This window comes from Amphiprion ocellaris, chromosome 16, assembly GCF_022539595.1.
Source record: "Amphiprion ocellaris isolate individual 3 ecotype Okinawa chromosome 16, ASM2253959v1, whole genome shotgun sequence".
In the NCBI taxonomy this organism is placed as follows: domain Eukaryota; kingdom Metazoa; phylum Chordata; class Actinopteri; family Pomacentridae; genus Amphiprion; species Amphiprion ocellaris.
This window is the reverse complement of record NC_072781.1, coordinates 20,567,064-20,585,831: the sequence shown is the minus strand read 5'-3', so window position 1 is coordinate 20,585,831 and position 18,768 is coordinate 20,567,064. Positions and strand designations below refer to the sequence as shown.

Here is an 18,768-nt window from a genome sequence, read left to right as displayed (position 1 = left end):
TCAGGTTTGTTCTGGAGATGGTGGTGAACACAATCTGAGATTTGGCTGGCTGCTCTGGTGGCATTCTCACTTCGGACAAATACGAAGATTGTATTGCAGAATACTAATTAGAAACAAAAGTGGTCAAATAACAATAAGAAACTGGAGACTGCATCCTGAAAGAGTGAAGTATTTGTGCTGAAATCACCATTTTCAGTAGTCTACTCCATGCTTTAGTTAGTTTTTAATGAAATATATACGTCACCACATTATTGAATCACACAATAGTTGACAACTCTGAACACCTTAACATGATGAAACCGAGTTTCAAAACTCAGTCCAGAGGCTTTTCTGTTATTCTGCACATTTCGAGTCTGTATAGCAAATGCATTCAACAGTTTGTTTCTTAGATCTCAGATCTCTGGTTGGGGTATCTCTTTAGCAGGATTGTGGCTTGTTTCGGTGGCAGACGTCCACCCTGGATGTTGCTCTGTCCTGAGTTATTCTTCATAGCTGCCTGTAAAGGATCAAGAAAATTTGTTACAAATACATTTTAATAAATTATGCATTTCTTTTTAAAGTACGAGGACACATTGGCAGCCCAGAATTGTCTCATGTCTACTCCAAGCAGAAGCACTGGACGATTTCAGGAATGACATGTAAATGATGAGGTGACAAGTAGATAGTCTTGCTCAGTCCAGCTTCGGATTTCTGTCCTGAGCATATACTTTGTCATTTCTTCTTTGACATTTTCCCAAGACTTCCTAAGACCACGGCAGAGATTTTGGATTGTTCTCTATAGTTAGGCCAGTCTTCATTCTACTCTTAGATGAGTCTAATGCAAATTAAATTGACAAACTAAAGCTTAAATAGTTAGTCACTATGCTAACTATGAAATAAGATCTATGATTGTCCAATAACAGTCAGTGACACCTACTGGACAGTAAATGACTAACAGTAATGGACCACAGTTTGTGGCTTGATAATGTTGTGGATTTAGTAATTACAACAGAAAGTCTTTAACACAGCACAGTAACCTTTTGGAAACATGCAGTAGCTAACACATCAGTTCTCCTTACTTACAAAAAAACTATATTATTCTGATTGACGAATTAGCAGGTTTTCATATCGCTGCACTATGTGATTCCTCAGTCATGTTTTTAAATGTAAAAATGCCTCAGATCTACTCTGGGGTTTTTTTTTTAAAACTTTGTCACACTTAACACAGTAAGGAGCTGCATTCAAACATTTGATTATTATTTGATCCAAGACAGAATTAAAGTCTACCTTTGTAAAACAGGCTCTGAAATTCAGACCCTGACCAGAGTTTTAAAAGTCCCGTATATTTCCAAAACATGTCTTTGCGATATTTGATAATACAGGTACTTATGTTAAAAAAAATTAACTCTACACCATCATTTCATGCTACTTAACAGTTCTACCCCATCACATTTAAGAGACAAATATGTCTCCTAAATGGTTATTTTTTAAGATTTATACTCGATATGCACAAAACATATGATGAAGTTACAAAATATGAACTACATTTATTATAAACTAATCATTGCATTGGAATGATAAGGTCCTGACAGTTTTGCCACAATGGAGTTATTCCCACTTAATTGTTCTGTGCACTTAATTAGAACACAAAAAGGTTGTCCTCAAAGCCAAAATCTAAATTAGCTCTTTAATGTTTGACTTGTAAATTAATGAGCACCATCACCAATAGTGGTCTGCTTTGTTATGGTGTCATACTTGTAAGTGACAGGGGGAAAAGGACCTGTAACAGAAAAAGAACTTGGAGATGAAAATATGTCATCTAACCGTGATGTTTAGAGAGAAACATCGTAAGTGAGGATTTTGTTGATGTCAGGCTCTGTTTTGTTATACATCTTGCTTTTATTCCATTGCCAGGTACCACGCTAGTCAGTAAATGCTAGCTTCCTAATGTTAGTGTGGCAGCTAGCATTAAGAGGCAAGCACCAATGGAAAGGTCAGTTGTTTTTTGTTTTTTTTTTACCTAGGCAATGTTCTGCTGGGACTATACACACACACACACACACACACACACACACACACATATGTATATGTATATATATATATATATATATATATATATATATATATATATATATATATATATATAAAAAACATATATGACTCCTCTACTTTTAAGACACTTAGGTCTGTGAAGATGTAGAAGCATTACACATACCTGAGCCTTCGCTACACAGGTATAGAAGGCATTAGTCTCATTACAGCACAAACTGTCCACAAAGTTGTTCTGCTTCCAACAGGCCATCAGGACTGAAATCTCGGTGATACAGGTAGCCTCTGTGGAGAAATAAGCTCATGTTTACTCCTAAATCCAACTTGCATTATACTTAATATATTGAACTACCAGGAACTTAAGTTGTATGAGATGAAGGAATTTGGCTACAAAGACAGGAAACAACACCACATCCTTTTCAATTATTTGAAAATGGTGATAAAAAAAAAATCACCTCTCTTCAACGGCTGTGCTGAAGTTTTCATCTAAACCTGTAGCATTCCAAATACCAAAAAAAAAAAAAAAAAAAAAAAAGCTGTCTGGGAACAATTTGTTAAGCCTCAATTACACTTTCTTGTAGAAGAGAACATGACAGGACTGGATGTGTAGTTGCCATTATACTATTTTTCAGTCCATTTGGTGGACTCCACTCCACACAATGAGTAGATCAGAATCTACTAAAAACATGCACACTACTGCCACTATAGGATAGTTGTGCAGACACAAATTTTAGGATGCACGCAGATGTTCAAAGAGAAATCCACATGGAATCTTGCAGGCTCGAGCAGATGATGAGATTTACACTATGTGGACGCTAGTGGACCCTCAGTGGACATGGAAAGGATAAAGACCAATTCTGGGTTTTCACATCCCTGTATACTTACTGATGCAGACACTGAAATGCAGACTGCTTACATGAATGCAGTTCCATGTAAGCTGTCTGCATTGTCCCTCATGTCAAACACAGAACTCCTTTAGATGTTTGCTAAAGGCTGGTTGGGACTTGTTTGTCTCTATATGTAGCCCTGTGATAGACTGGTGACCTGTCCAGGTGTCCCCTGCCTTCAGCTTAAGTCAGCTGGGATAGACTCCAGCCTCCCCCACTACCCTAATGAGGACTGAGCGGTATATGGATAATGGATGGATGGATTGATGGTTGGGACTTGGTGCTACAATCCAGTTTGTAAGCAGCTGCTGTATACCCTGTAAGACCATGTCAAGTCCATGTGGTTATTCCTGAGGTATGTTAACCACAGTGGGTGGACTTGGCACAGGACTTTGGAAAATTTACTTCCCACTATCTTTGGGCTCCTTTGATGGAAATCATGCAGCCACACATCAAAGCACCTCCGAAGTCTAGCAGCAACCATCCCATTTCCGATTCATTAATGATAATGTTTTGAAGGGGTGGAAGACAAAAGAGTTTCCTTGCACAGTGTCATGTCAAACTAGAGTTTTAAAATTCTGGAACCAAGACGAGGTGCTTAAAACCTGCATTAATAAAACAGAGAATCCACTTTCAAACAGAGAGCAAGCCAAAACAAATCACTCTAATCAGTCTGAGTGTGATGCAGACCATAAAAAGGGATGGACTGTGTCAAAGTAAAAGCTGGCCAGCAGTGAAAGTACTGTGCTGACCTCCTCAGTAGTCAAAACATTTCTTTACTGCTGCTTATTAAGATACAGAAAGATCTCTCTCCCCTTCTGAGGCCCTTAAAACTCTGTATGAAAACACTATGATATCAAGCATACACATACACTGACACATTTGTAAAAACCTTCATATATACTGCGCTTGTAAGAGTATCAAATTGCACCTTACGTAAAATATACATCTCATTAAGTCTTGTGCTCTTTAGCAAATTCTGTATCTGTGATGAAGGTGCTTTTCCGTCAAAGCTTTGTGTATTGATCACTTAAGCCATGTTTCCATGTAACACAGGCCTCATTAACAAGTCTTCCATGCAGTGAATGAGGACCAGTAGTGAAAGTACTGTTCTAACAGGCACAGCAGCAAAATAAGATGCTGTTAACTTGCCTGGCTGAGGTCTGTGGAGACCATGTACGAATCTGAGTCACCTACAGAGACCAGAAAGGCAGTTTGTAAGACAGCAAACCTTTTAACAATGCCTTTAACCCTTAGGAATCTGGGGGGCCAATTTGACTGAGGTCCATTTTTGACCAATTCTGATTTTACCTTTTATATTTCACCTTAAAAACTGTTGCATGCTTGGTGCCTTTTTTTCAGCACAACCTCACCTGTGTGATTCTACAATTGTATATACACTTTGATATAATATATGAACACATTTGACCTAAAATTGCAGAAAAAACACAAAGTCCCAGTAGAAAAAAGTTAGATTTTTTACTGTTGACTACCGTAAACATGTGTAACCAACCCTTTTCAGAACTTAGAATGCAAATATGAATTGTTTATATCAGAAAATAATGTGCAAATTTAGCAATCAACACAGTAGTATACCAATATTTGCACTAAAATGCAGGAAAATTTTAGGCGCTTTTGCACAACTATTTACAAAATCAAAGTCCTGGCTCTCCGCCATGTTTTTCAGCGCGGCTCCGTCCGCGTTGGTTAGAAGAATGTGGAGGTGTGCGGAGCGGAAATTTTCCACACGGAAAGGCCGCTCGAGGGTGCGTGGGTGCGAAAATGACGTAATTTTTCCGTACGGAGCCGCACGGACCTCACGGACGCGGCAAGCATAAAACAAGCTTCAGCCGTTCACCATACACTTGCCATGTTTACATGAGACCTTTAATTCCTCTTTAATTCGGAATAAGCCAAATCGGAATTATCAGTATGCATGCACGTTTATCCCTCAATAGCTTCCGGGTCAGAGTTCATCACACACTACGTTATCAACAAAACCATACTATCGCAGTGGAACGACCTGCTATTTGTAGCGACTTAAGTGTTTACACTGCTTAAAGTCTTTTTAAGGCAATATGCCAAGTCCCCATTGTTCAGTGCGGGACTGCCACAACGGTACCTGTGGGCTAAAGAAGTGGATGGAAGAGTTTTGCCCTATTCATGAGTGCAATAAAGGAACCTCGCGCTGTATATGTGACACGCCTTATGTACTCGTCACATTTCCTAATGAAAGAAAAGATCCAGAACGTCGCGCGGACTTTGTAGTCGTTAGCAAGTTTTGCTCGTCCTTGCTATTTAGATAATTATTGATATCTATGTACATGCAGGGTGGCCATTTATTTGCTGCTGTCGACTCATTCTCCCAACCTTCTCTGAGCTCTAAAGGATCTGGAATTCTCAGGTGACACCCGTAAACATCGATCTCGAGCGGGGATTTATAATCAAGGTTGACAGCCTCCCTTTCCTGCTGTTTTGTTAAAACTGTTGGGGCCTTTTGAAATGACAATGTCCAAGCAAGGGACACGAGTTCTTTCTTTCGCTTCCCGATAACACTGTATCCTCGTTCCTTACAAAATTCCTTTAAAGCATTGACTTTACAACGCTCAAAGTAATCAATATCTGCGTAGCACTCGGCCATGTTTATGATCTGGGGTATTCCGACCTTTCACCCGGACCAGCATACCTTACGCGCGGCGAGATTCCGAATTGGCTTATTAAAGTTAATTCCGCTTTAAAATCTCCTTGTGAACACTTAATTCCGAATAAACGTAATTCCCAATAAACCACCTGGTTTATTCCGATGTTAATTCCGAATAAACTAATTCCTGTGTACATTCTATTCATGTATACAGTTAATTCCGCTTTAGTTAATTCCGGTCATTCTGCGCATGCTTGGCTCCTCACGTAGCGATGACGTAGCGACGTACACAGCTTGGTCGTCTGCCTCCCTTCTCCGGTATTCTATCTCTCTTCTCCTTCTCAAGTGACGCAACAAAAGTAGTACGCCATTGTCGAGTTGCTGTTTCAAAACGACAATAAAAAGCAAAGCGAAAAGCGTGATTATTAGTTGTTCCTCCATGTTGTTGGGGAAAAGAAATGCCACGGCAAATGGAGTTTGTTTTCTTCCGGTAAACAGGGATACGTCACGTCCCCTCCCTGTCCAATCAGAATCCTTTCCAACGCCCAAGCGTTAAAGCGGAATTAAGGAAGGGGATAAACGTGCGGTCCATGTAAACCTTAATTCCGAATTAATAATTCCAAATTAAAAAACTTCATGTAAACGTGGCCACTGACGCACGACACGTGCTCGCCTAATGTTCGCTCAAAAAGTATGGTGTTTATTTTTTATCATAACTCTGGTTTTACTGGGCCTATCAACACAATTCAAAAACTGGTAGAAAATGCCAAATCCACACTTTCAACACAAGTTTAAAGGGAGACTCGTTGACGCTTTGTCTTCCTCCCATTTGCGCTGACGCGCCGGTGCGTCACTTTTTACGCTTTGAAGCGTAAATCCACGTGAGGGTTAAAGCTCATGTGCGCTGACTGGCTTGTTTATTTTTCCCAAATCTGCTGATTGTGCCTGTATTTGTTAATGTGATGCTTGTTGTTATTTTGGTTGTTTATTAAGGGAATTTGAAGTGCTTCAAAGTTAGCTAATGTTAAAATACAATAAATGTTCAAATACAGTAAAATCCACACATTATCTGATGGTGAGCTAAAGAATAACAGCAATGGATAGCTATTTGCATTTTATGTGTAATTAAAGTGACTAAAGCATTTAACCAGGTATTACAATATGTATAAAAGGTGTATATTTTTGTTACTGGTTACCCGTTAAAAAATCTAAGTTGATGGATCAGTCTCTGTCACCTCATTCCTCAAAATAAGCATTTGCTTTGAGCATCATTTGTTTTCACTTGTGGTGCATTCAATCTGCAATGGTGACCCTTGTGGACTTGGACAGATGACTAAATTTAAATCTTGTGGTCTTACTGGTCTTACTAAAGCTTGTTTTATGCTTGCCGCGTCCGCAAGGTCCGTGCGGCTCCGTGCGGAAAAATTGCATCATTTTCGCACCCACGCCCCCTCGAGCGGCCTTTCCGTGCGGAAAATTTCCACTCTGCGCACCTCCACATTTTTCTAACCAACGTGGACGGAGCCGCGCGGAAAAACATGGCGGAGGGCCAGGACCTACTCGTAGCTGAAGTCTACAAATACGTGCACTTATACGATTCATCACACAGAGATCACCGTGGTAACCGGGTTATGAACAATTCATGGTGTGAAATTAAAACTAACAGCTGAAACGCTTTTATTCGGTAAAATGCCGTGTTGTAAGTGGTGTAAACAATGGCAAACTTCTTCTTCTTTAGTTTAGTACCAGAGTAGACCAGGTAGACATGTGTTTGCGATACACTGCCCCCTGCAGTTTGGGAGCAGACGCCCCACGGAGTATAAATGCACACACGTTCTCTCGCACGGATTTCCGTGCAGCTGATTTCCGCGCAGCTCGTTCGTGCAGAAAGTATATTCCAGCCTTAACACATACACCGACCCTGGAGTGAGGTGTGGGGAGCTGCAATTTCAATCACCTACAGCAAACGTAAATTAACAAATTATAGGACATGCTTTTAAAAGCGCATAGATAATATATTCTTTTAGCTAAACAGTCAAGGAATGTAAGTAAATACATTTAATTGCCCCCTTGGGACAAATAAAGTTTTCTGACTCTGAATTTACTTAACTTACTTACTTTTATGTGAAGTTTAGTTTTAGCTTTAATTAGTTTTAGTGTTCTATTCTGTACTATGTCCTGTTTATTTTATATCTCCTCTCTTATTTTATTTTAATTTTAGCTGCCTGGTTCTTTGGTTTGATGTCATTTCTAATTCTCAATTTTTTAAATCTTTATTTTCTAACTTTTAACCAAGTAGGTTCTTTAATTTTTAAACTGCCTAGTTCCTTTGATATGCGTGCTAACCTAGTTACCGTAATTATTCATTTAACTTATCATTCGCACTATTTACTTTATTTGACTACTCTGCCTTGTCTCCTTATTTCTTGCTTGATTTTCTGTGTTTGCATGTTTTGACTGTTAAAGCACCTTCTGAACGCCATTCTTAAGGGTGTTATATATATAATGTATTATTATTATATTATTATACTTTACTGCAATATAAGGTACCTCTCTTTAGTGGAGTAGAAGTAGTGTGTTGCATAAAAGGAAAAACCTTAAGACTAAGTTCTCATAATTTTTTAACATTATGTAGTGTCAAATCGTGATATGTTATACCATGACAGCCTCATACAGTAACAACTCGAATCAACCTGAAAGACGACCGCAGAGAAGATCATCCGGACCTCTCTTCCACCCATCCAGGATGTTGCACACAAGTGCTGTCTCAGCAGAGCCCGCAACATTATCAAAGACTCCACGCATCCACAGCATGGACTGTTCTCCCTGTTCCCCTGTGGGAGGAGGTTCTGCAGCATCAGAGTGAGAACAGCCAGGTTCTACAACAGTTTCATCCCCCAAGCTATCAGACTCCTCAATTCCCAATAATCCTTCTGGGCAGGGGCACCCATGGCTCACTGTGAAATGTAACAGCTGGTACATTTCATGTTTCTCTCTGTGCATATAACTCCGTGCAATACTGCTGCTACATTTCAGTGTGCAATAAATGTGTGCGGACGTGTATGTATGCAGGTGTGTATGTATAATTATGTGTGTTTATATACAGAGTGTCCCAAAAAAATTTACATCATTTGAGATTTCCATATCGGAGTGACAACATGGTCAGGAGAAATGATACTTAATAGGATTTATTTTGGTAATAAAATGTTTTATTCTACAAATTACAAATGAAAAATTCTGGGGGACGGTAATTTGTAGATGTAATTGGTAATTCCATCCATCCATCCATCCATCATCTATAACCCACTTAATACTCATTAGGGTCACGGGGAGGCTGGAGCCTATCCCAGCTGACTTGGGGCCAAGGCAAGGGACACCCTGGACAGGTCATAATTGGTAATTGCCACATCCAAATTTGCTTTCCTGTTGGCTCTTGTTGAAGAAATATTCTAATAAATACACGTTGTGCATTCACATTTGACTGAGTTTGGGCATACTTCAATACACAGAACGCCTTTTCTGTTGCAGTAAACGGCATGTCTGTTCCTGAAAACAGACAAATAAAAATGATTATACTTTCTTAAGCAAAAAGAGCAAACAAACTTTAAACAAATTATTAGGTGATTAAATAATGTCAATTTTTTTGGGACACCCTTACATGTATATACTGTAAATATTTTTTACACTCTATTTAGAATATTTTTCATTTTTGTTTCTTACCAGTACAATGGTGAATTTCTGTATTGAAATTTCATTCTCAATGTGCACCAGCTAGTGTATGGTCTGTTTGACTATTGTAATCTATTCTATTCAAAGCAAGTTGTGATCAATTCGACATGCTTTAAGTCGTGTTCCTATGTGTACATGAGATGTAATACATGTACCATAAACTGGTATTGGATACTGATATGCGTCATGATATAACGAATATATTGCTGTACTCCTTTATGTAAACACAACGTTATACATCTGGTGTTCCAGTTTAACTGGCGAGCAGGTTAACTGGTGATAGTTGCCGTCTCCAGACGTTTAGTCCGCAGATTCGTCACCATCAGACCTGGCTGTGCTTGAAATAAAGATACTAGATAAAGAAGACCTCGCTGAAAAGCGTCGACATCACTACGTGATAAAGTCTATATCCATGTAAACACCATCTACAGACAGTAAAAAGAAATGTGCTCTTCGAAAAGAAAAAAAAAAACCCACATATTTTTCAAGTACGGCGAGAGGATTCGAAACCACGTTGTCCAGCGGTAAAATTACGAGACCACAGTCTCACTCACCATGCCACAGATCAGTCCAACAAACATCCCACTTAATACACATAGATCACTGTCATTCTGTCAGGTGTTGAACACTGGGTGATTATTCAGAAATCATGCCCATGTCAACTGGGGACAGTCAAAACTTTACACAGGCTGCCTGGTTAATAACGAGCCACAAAACTATTTGTCTCACCAAGAAAACCCACAACATAGAAGCACGTTCACTGTTGTGTTTTGTGTTGGTGTGTGTGTTCCGTGGAACAGATCCAGAACAGAACTTCAGTTTTAACTCGGGTTTGTTCACAGAAACACTCAGACCCTCAGTAGCCTCCCATCAGAACAACACGCAGCAGAACATTTACTTGATTTGATAAAATACATCGGAACAAACTGAGACCACATTGTCAAAACTAGTCACTCAGAAAACAATAAAAACACATTCAGTCATCCACGTCCTAACCCGTCATTTCAGAGCACGTTCACCACTGACAATATGAAGGGGGCACTAGAGCGCATACTATGGTGTAGATGCACTTTTCTGAGCTCCCATCCAATATAGTAATATGCAAGCAATATAACATTTCTCAACTGCTTGTACCCGCTAGAAAGTCAGCCATCACACTCATTTTTTGTCTGTGCAGTCATGGCTACCAGGAGGGAACAGAAACAGCAGACTAATGCCAAGAAAACGCCCTCAGCAAACATGGCGCGAGAGGCTAATGCTAACGCTAGCATCGAGGGTAAGGAGGACGCGCCAGAGCTAACTCCGCCGGTGGCCGAGGCAAATGCTGATACAGCGGCTATCCTTGCAGCTATAAATGATATGAGTAAAAAGATGGAGGACCGATTCAACAACCTGGAGGCGTCCCTGCAAACGATGCAGGCCACCTTGACCGAACATGAGGCTCGGATTTCTACTATGGAGGCGGCTAGCAGTGACCTTGATGTCAGGCTGACTCAGCTAAAACAACACTGTCTGCAGTTAGAAGAGAATCATAAAGTATTCCAACATAAGATCATCGATCTCTAGGCACACTCCCGGCGCCAGAATATAAAAGTGGTGGACTTGCCAGAAAGATCTGAGGGTAACAACCCTGTGGACTTTTTTGCCAACTTTTTGCGCAATTTGTTGGGTCCGGCTCACTTCCCCACCCCAATAGAAGTCGATAGAGCACACAGACTGGGACAGCTACCTGACGCTGGTGTGCGTCCCCGTGTCATGATAGCCTGGATTCACAGCTTTTGGGTGAAGGAGAAAATACTGCGGCTGGCATGGGAGAACACCCCTCTGACCTACGACGGGACACAGATACACATATATCCTGATTTTCCTACGAAGATAATGAAGCCATTTGAGGAGGTGAGGAAAAAATTTAACAACACCGGGATGCGCACTGGATTCCTCTACCCTGCACGGCTCCAAGTCACCAAAGGTACTGACATTAACAAGATCTTTAACACTCCAGAAGATGCCGATCGCTTTCTGCTCAGCTACCGGGCTGAGGAGGGGTAATGGCTTTGCATGAGATTGTTTGATTTGCGCCGGCTAACGCTGGCAGCAAGACAGATTGACTATTACTTGCAACCTGCTGCGGCACAGACTGGCTGTTGGGGGGTAACGCTAAATACAGGATCACTGTTGTTTCTTACCAGTGTGCCCTATTTTCTCCAGACCATTTTACTTAAGTGCCTGACTCTACACTATTGAGTAACATTTGTTCCACATGTTTTCTTTTGGCAAACCAAGGTGCCCAATCTGCCTCACATCTTCTTATATCAACACCTGGGGTCTCTTTAATTTTTGTTGCTGAAATGTTAGGATGTTTATGGCCTGTTATTGGAGGAGAGGCTATTTTTTGTTATTTCTTAGTTAGCTAACTAGCGATATTACTGGTTATTTATTGACTAGTTAAGGACCCCTGAGGATGGTATGTTGGGAGACTTTAACCCGCTTTGTTTGGGAAAGTGGGAGTTTGGGGTGGGTAAATGTAAGTTCACTTTATGTGTTTTTCTGAGTGAATGTCTATTTTTTTTTTTACTTGGGGCAATTCATCACCACTGTCCATGTAACACAATCTCCACTTCCTTATGAGACTTAGAGGTAAAGATGAGGGTATCAACTTGGTCAGCTGGAATGTTCGTGGTCTAGGCCATTCAATTAAACGTGCTAAGGTTTTTTTTCTTAAGTCTTTGGCTGCAGACATGCTGTTCCTTCAAGAGACTCATATTAGACCATCTGAACAGAAGCGTTTGCGTTGCAGCTAGGCAGACAAAATATATCAATCCACATTTTCAAGCAAAGCTCGAGGTGTTGCTATCATTATCCGAAGAAATATACCTTTTAAAACACATCTCAACACTATGTGATCCAAATGGCCGATATATTATTGTAACGGGTCATCTTTATTCTCTTCATGTAACGCTGCTGAACATTTATGGGCCAAACATTGATGACCCAGCATTTTTCAGAAAAATGCTTGAGAAGTTACCTAACCTTTCAAACACCAATTTAATAGTTGCTGGGGACCACAATGCAATACTTGACTCCCATCTGGACAGGTCAGCTAGCAAAATATGTAATCCCTCTAATGCCTCCACAGTCTTGAATAATCTTATTGCTTCCACTAATTCAGTTGACATATGGCGGCTCCATCATCCAACAGATAGAGAATATTCTTTTTTTTCAAATAAGCACAAATCATATTCCTACATTGATTTTATTTTTATTGGATGCTAAACCTATATCAAATGTTACAAACACCAGATACTATAACATCTTGATCTTGGACCACGCCCCAACCTCCATGACCCTCAATTTCAATAAATCCAGACCGAGCTCCTTGTGGCATTTCCACTCATCTCTGTTAGCAGACGAAAACTTATGTAAACATATGTCTGTAAAAAGTTACACAATATCTTGAGAATAATTGACACCTCAGACGTCTCAGATTCAACCTTGTGGGAAATGTTCAAAGCTGTTATGAGAGGCCATATTATTGCATCTGAGGCAGCTTTGAAAAAGTCAAATAAGACTCGTTTAGATGAAATTGACTCTGAGATCTCACAATTAGAATCATTATACAGAAGTACAGGCAATTCTCAAACATTGCAAAATATTCTTAATTTTTAATATGAATATAATACAATCTTATCGCAACAGGTTTGTGACCAGCTCCTGTGACTTAGGAGGCAATATTTTGAACTTAGTGACAAACCCCATACGTTTTTAGCTCGCCAGCTCAGGGGTCAACAGGCCAGCAGAGCTATCCACTAGGGCTGCCACAAACGACGCGTCGACTAATCGCCTGAGCACGATACGTCATCAAAAGCGGAAGTGAGCGCGCAATGCAACAGAAATCACCGTCCGAGTGGAGCGCGGAACACGCATGGACATCCGCGCTGTATCGTGCATATATAGTATCTGCATATATTATATATGCACAATACAGGGTGGACATCCGCGTTTACGATACAGCGCGGACATCCGCGCCGCATCGTGCATATACTATATATGCACGATACAGCGCGGATGTCCATGCGTGTTCCGCGCTCCACTCGGACGGTGATTTCTGTTGCATTGCGCGCTCACTTCCGCTTTTGATGACGTATCGTGCTCAGGCGATTCGTCGACGCGTCGTTTGTGGCAGCCCTACTATCCACAAAATAAAATCTCGCACTGGAGTAATCTTAACAGACCCGAAATTGATAAACTCTCGCTTCAAAGAGTATTATGAAGAGCTTTACAGATCCAAAGCCACAGGTGACGTGGACAATTGGTTAAAAAAATCTAAACATACCAAGACTAGATGACACCTCACGTGAAGCCCTTAATGCGGAAATATCCCCAGCAGAAATACTGAACTCTATCAGATCAATGCAAAATGGGAAAAACCCAGGACCGGATCGTTTTAGCATAGAATTTTATAAGAAATTTGCAAATCAGATAACTCCAATTCTACACAGGATGTTTTCCCACTCATCCGAAAGACTTTCTCCAACCTTATATGATGCGAATATTTCACTCTTACTGAAGCAGGACAGGGACGAAACTGAGCCTTCATCATATCGTCCAATTCCCATGCTCAAGCTAGATTTTAAGATATTTACTAATATACTGGCAAAAAGGCTAAATGAGTGTATAGAATCCACAATTTACACGGATCAGACACGCTTCATTCCGAATCAATTCTCTTTCTTTAATGTTAGACGTGTAATGGACATTATGTATTATTCTTTTGACAAAAGCTCTAAGCAAGCCATCCTGTGTCTGGACGCGGAGAAGGCTTTCGGCCAGGTGGAATAGCAGAATCTTTTGAGGGATCTGGAGAAATTTGGTCTGGGTCCGTCTTTTATTTCCTGGGTGCGCATGCTGTATGCTCAACCTACGGCATCTGTTCTTACCAACTCAGATAGGTCACCTGCCTTTACTTTGCAGAGGGGGACATGGCAGGGGTGCCCCCTCTCACCGCTTCTCTTCGCATTAGCCATTGAACCTCTGGCAATTAGCATTAGGGAGCATGTCTTCATTAAACCTGTAACATTAGGAGGAGTTGATCATAAAATTTCTTTATATGCAGACGACGTGGCCCTTTTTGTATCCAACCCGAACAATCAATACCACATTTACTCCAGCTTATCTACTCCTTTGGAGAAGTCTCTGGTTACACTATTAATTGGCAGAAGAGTGAGCTTGTATCAATAGCTAAAGACCTGGACCCACTATTCCTGACAACTACACCCTTTAAAATAACCTCTGACTACGTGAAATACCTGGGCATTAAACTTTCAAAAAACCCTAGCCACATTTTAAAACTGAATTTCACAGAAAAATTGAACAAACTCAAGGAAAACATAGAAAAATGGAGAACACTGCCTTTATCCTTGATTGGACGTGTTAATGCTGTCAAGATGGTCTTGCTGCCGAGATTTTTATATTCATTTCAGATCATTCCTGTTTTCATTCCTAAATCCTTTTTTAAGCTTCTTGATTCCATTATCATGCCTTTTGTTTGGGGATATAAAACACATAAGATTGCTAAAAGCCATCTTCAGAAATCAAGAGACTGTGGGGCCCTGGGTCTTACGTGTTTTCAGCACTACTACTGGGCCGCCAATGTCAGTGTCATGGTGTACTGGCAATACTGCTATGAGAAAGGGGATGGGTTCATCCCGCCCCCTTGGCTTGTCATTGAAAAAAGCCTAACCCACAAGACTTCCCTCTCTGCTCTCCTCTTCTTGTCCCCAAGGCCCCCCATGGTCTACAGGAAGGATCATTTTGTTCTGTTGAATACTCAGAGGATTTGGAATCAAATTAGAAAGCGTTTTGTGCTTCCAAACACCTCAGTACACACTCCAATCTGGTAGAACTATGCTTTTTTGCCATCTCTTGTGGACACTGCCTTTAGAGAGTGGAGTTGTATGGGTATTGTTTGTTTAAAAGACCTTTATGTTGATGGACACTTAGGCTCCTTTGAACAATTACAGTCCAAATTTTCCCTTTCAAAAACTCATTTTTTTAGATATTTACAATTGAGACACTATGTCCGACAGATTACCAAGTCATATAAATTACCATCTGAAAATAATGCCTTGTTCAGATCCCTGCTGGGACCCCCTGAAGAAAAATGCCTGATCTCAGAGCTGGTCTTCTATTTCTCAAGTACTCTAGATTCATCTACTATTAAAATAAAACAAGCCTGGGAAGGTGAGCTGGATATTGAAATCGAGGATGAAACATGAGACGAAGTACTAACAAATATCGAGTCTTGCTTGATAAATGCTAGGCTCCAACTGATCCAGTACAAGGTAGTTCATAGATTACATTATTCTAAGACTAGATTAAATAAAATCTTTCCTAATCTTTCTCCATTGTGTAATAGATGTAATGCAGCAGAATGTACTCTTACACATCTCTTCTGGTCTTGTCTGAAAATACATAATTTTTGGTCTCTCATTTTTCAATGGTTTTCATCTGTTTTTAACATTATTTTAACACCTGACCCCGAAACTGCTCTGTTAGGATACTCTAACATGTTAAAAAACCTGGATTGTAACATATGTACTGCTCTGATTCTTTGTATGACAATTGCTAAGAGATGTCTCCTAAAACTGTGGAAATCTGATGTTGCCCCCAAGTTTGAGACTTGGCTGAGGGAACTCATTAGTATTCTATGTGTGGAAAGACTGAGATATGAACTTTCCGGTAAGTTCCGGGAAGTTCTCCAGGATATGGAATCCAGTGTTAGAGCATATGAACGACCAATGACACTCTCTTTGCCCTCCTACCTCACTTATGTACCCTTCTGGTAAGATGGACAGCTGTACAGTGGAGAAGCAGACACTGCTGTGATTTTTGCCCCCCTCCCCATTTTATTTATTTATCTGGTTATTTTATTTTCTTTATTTTTTTTCTTATTTCACATGTTTCTCATTGTTGCGAATTTGATATTTACCTATTCTGTTTTTTGTTTTCTTATCACTGTTGATGTCTTTGTTATTGTCTTACAATTGCACTTGAAACTCTTCATAAATAAAATGTTCAAAAAAAACCCCACTGACAATATTTAAAAAAAAAAAAAAAAAAGAGAAGGAAATAAAGGGATCCAATCTGGTCAAAACAAACAATAGATTTGTGTGATTTGTGTCTTCCCAAACACCCTGGTTGGTTTAGAAATGGCAAAAATATACTTTTAAAGATGTTGCAGAGGAAGACTAGAGTGAACTGTGTTGTTTGACAGCATTTGACTTAATATCATGCTCCTAATCCATCTTTAAGTACATATAGGCTAAATATACAAATATGGCGCACGATCACTTCAGTGTCCATTCGGAATATCTGTAGCTGTAACGTTCAAATTTGACTGTACTTCAATACATCCAGTAAGTGTTCATGGCTCACGGTGCAGAACGAATAATCTATTGTTTGTTTTGACCAGATTGGATCCCTTTATTTCCCTTTTAAAAAAAAAAAAAAAAAAAAAAATATATATATATATATATATATATATATATATGTATGTATGTGTATATATATATATATATATATATATATATATATATATATATATATATATATATATATATATATATATATATATAGATAGTCAGGTGTTAACACGCTCTGAAATGACGGGTTAGGACGTAGATGACTGAACGTGTTTTTATTGTTTTCTGAGTGACTAGTTTTGACAATGTGGTCTCAGTTTGTTCCGATGTATTTTATCAAATCAAGCAAATGTTCTGCTGCATGTTGTTATTATGGGAGGCTGCTGAAGGTCTGAGTGTTTCTGTGAACAAACCCGAGTTAAAGGGATAGTTCGGGATTTTTGACATGAATCTCTATGGCATCCCTATCATTAGTAACGTACACTCTCACTGTCTTACCCCCGACAGTGTCCCGTGAGCCGAGTTCTGAACCGGACCAGAACTCGGCTCACGGGACACTGTCGGGGGTAAGACAGTGAGAGTGTACGTTACTAATGATAGGGATGCCATAGAGATTCATGTCAAAAATCCCGAACTATCCCTTTAAACTTGAAGTTCTGCTCTGGATCTGTTCCACTGAACTCAGACTAACACACAACACAACAGTGGGCGTGCTTCTATGTTGTGGGTTTTCTTGTTGAGACAATAAATAGTTTTGTGGCTCGTTATTAACCAGGCAGCCTGTGTTAAGTTGCGACTATCCCCAGTTGACATGGGCGTGATTCCTGAACAATCACCAGGTGTTCAACACCTGACAGAAAGACAGTGATCTATGTGTATGAAGCGGGATATTTGTTGGACTGAACGGTGGCACGGTAAGACTGTGGTCTCGTAATTTTACTGCTGCATTACATCGTTTCGAATCCTCTCACCGTACTTGAAAAATACGTGTTTTTTAACCACTTTTATTTCGGCCAGCACATTTATTTTTACTGTCTCTAGGTGATGTTTACATGGATATAGACTTTATCACGTAGTGATGCCGACGTTTTTCCGCGGTCTTTTAAAAAAAAAAAATCTAGTATCTTTATTTCACGCACAGCCAGGTCTGATCGTAACGAATCTGCGGACTAAAAATCTGGAGACGGCAACTATCGCCAGTTAACCTGATCGCCAGGTTAACTATAGAAAGCCACAGCACGTGCTGCTCTGTAAGGAGCCTCATGTCTGTGTCTCTGCTGCTGACCTGAGGGAAGCAAGCAAACACTCAGTCTTCCTTCTTACCTCTTTTCTTGGGGTTGCGGTTGGATACAGTATCTCCCAGAGCCAGAGCCCTGCTGGGTTTCAGCACTGGTTTTCCGTTCTGTCGGCTCACCAGCCTGCTGACCTTCTCCTGGAACGCGACGCCTCCCTGAGCTGCCATTTCTCTGAAGGCTTAACAACTCTGCTAAGCAGCGCGGAGACCTGCTGCTGCACTATGCTAATAAATAGAACTTTGTAAAGGACAAATGAGCAAAAAAGAACCCAAAACAACAAACACACTAGCGGCTATGCTTCAGTACCTAATTTCTTTACTTAGATAATGTGTGCAGCGCCATGTTTGCCGTAAGAAGCAAGTCGGTGTCGTAAATTCAGGGGCTGTCGTAATCCCCAGTAGTCAGACGGCGAAATAGATTCTTTACTGTTGGTTGTCGACATACAGAAGGATGTCTCTCCCTCCTTGGGGCCCTTAACCCCTTCAGACCGGATTTTTTCTGCTGAGCAAAGAAAAAAATCCATATGATTTTTACTCCTCTCCAATATAGAAATGCAAGGACAAAAAGACATTTTGCCAAGTCAGTTTTTAAAAAATATTTTTCCAATTCTCATAATAACTAAAAATATATAACACTCAGGCAGTTTGTATCTAACAGTCACTGTCGAAACATAGACAATAACAGAAGACCCATGGCCTGCAGTGCAGAGAAGGTCCCAAACAAAGACAAAGGCTTTATTGGCTTATTCAACCAACTGTGGGAATATG

The 18,768-nt window shown here is 40.2% G+C and overlaps 1 protein-coding gene across 1 annotated transcript; it reads right to left on the bottom strand.

Annotated features, from left to right (window-relative positions):
* Nucleotides 1-204: 204 nt before the first annotated feature.
* Nucleotides 205-18,366, bottom strand: chchd1 (coiled-coil-helix-coiled-coil-helix domain containing 1). The gene is made up of 3 exons (XM_023262837.3): nt 18,030-18,366; nt 2,195-2,313; nt 205-496 (listed from the first exon to the last, which is right to left on the bottom strand). The coding sequence occupies exons 1-3, from the start codon at nt 18,166-18,168 to the stop codon at nt 386-388; spliced, it is 369 nt and encodes a 122-aa protein (XP_023118605.1). The 5' UTR covers nt 18,169-18,366; the 3' UTR covers nt 205-385.
* Between the last annotated feature and the right edge of the window lie 402 nt (nt 18,367-18,768).

What these genes read in the sequence shown, in the direction of transcription:
- chchd1 (XM_023262837.3), bottom strand. Translation starts at nt 18,168, where the DNA reads ATGGCAGCTCAGGGAGGCGTCGCGTTCCAGGAGAAGGTCAGCAGGCTG. An exon ending in CCGCAACCCCAAGAAAAGAG is followed by an intron (nt 2,314 to 18,029) that starts GTAAGAAGGAAG and finishes ATTTCTCCACAG; the next exon opens with AGGCTACCTGTATCACCGAG. An exon ending in CCTGTGTAGCGAAGGCTCAG is followed by an intron (nt 497 to 2,194) that starts GTATGTGTAATG and finishes GATCCTTTACAG; the next exon opens with GCAGCTATGAAGAATAACTC.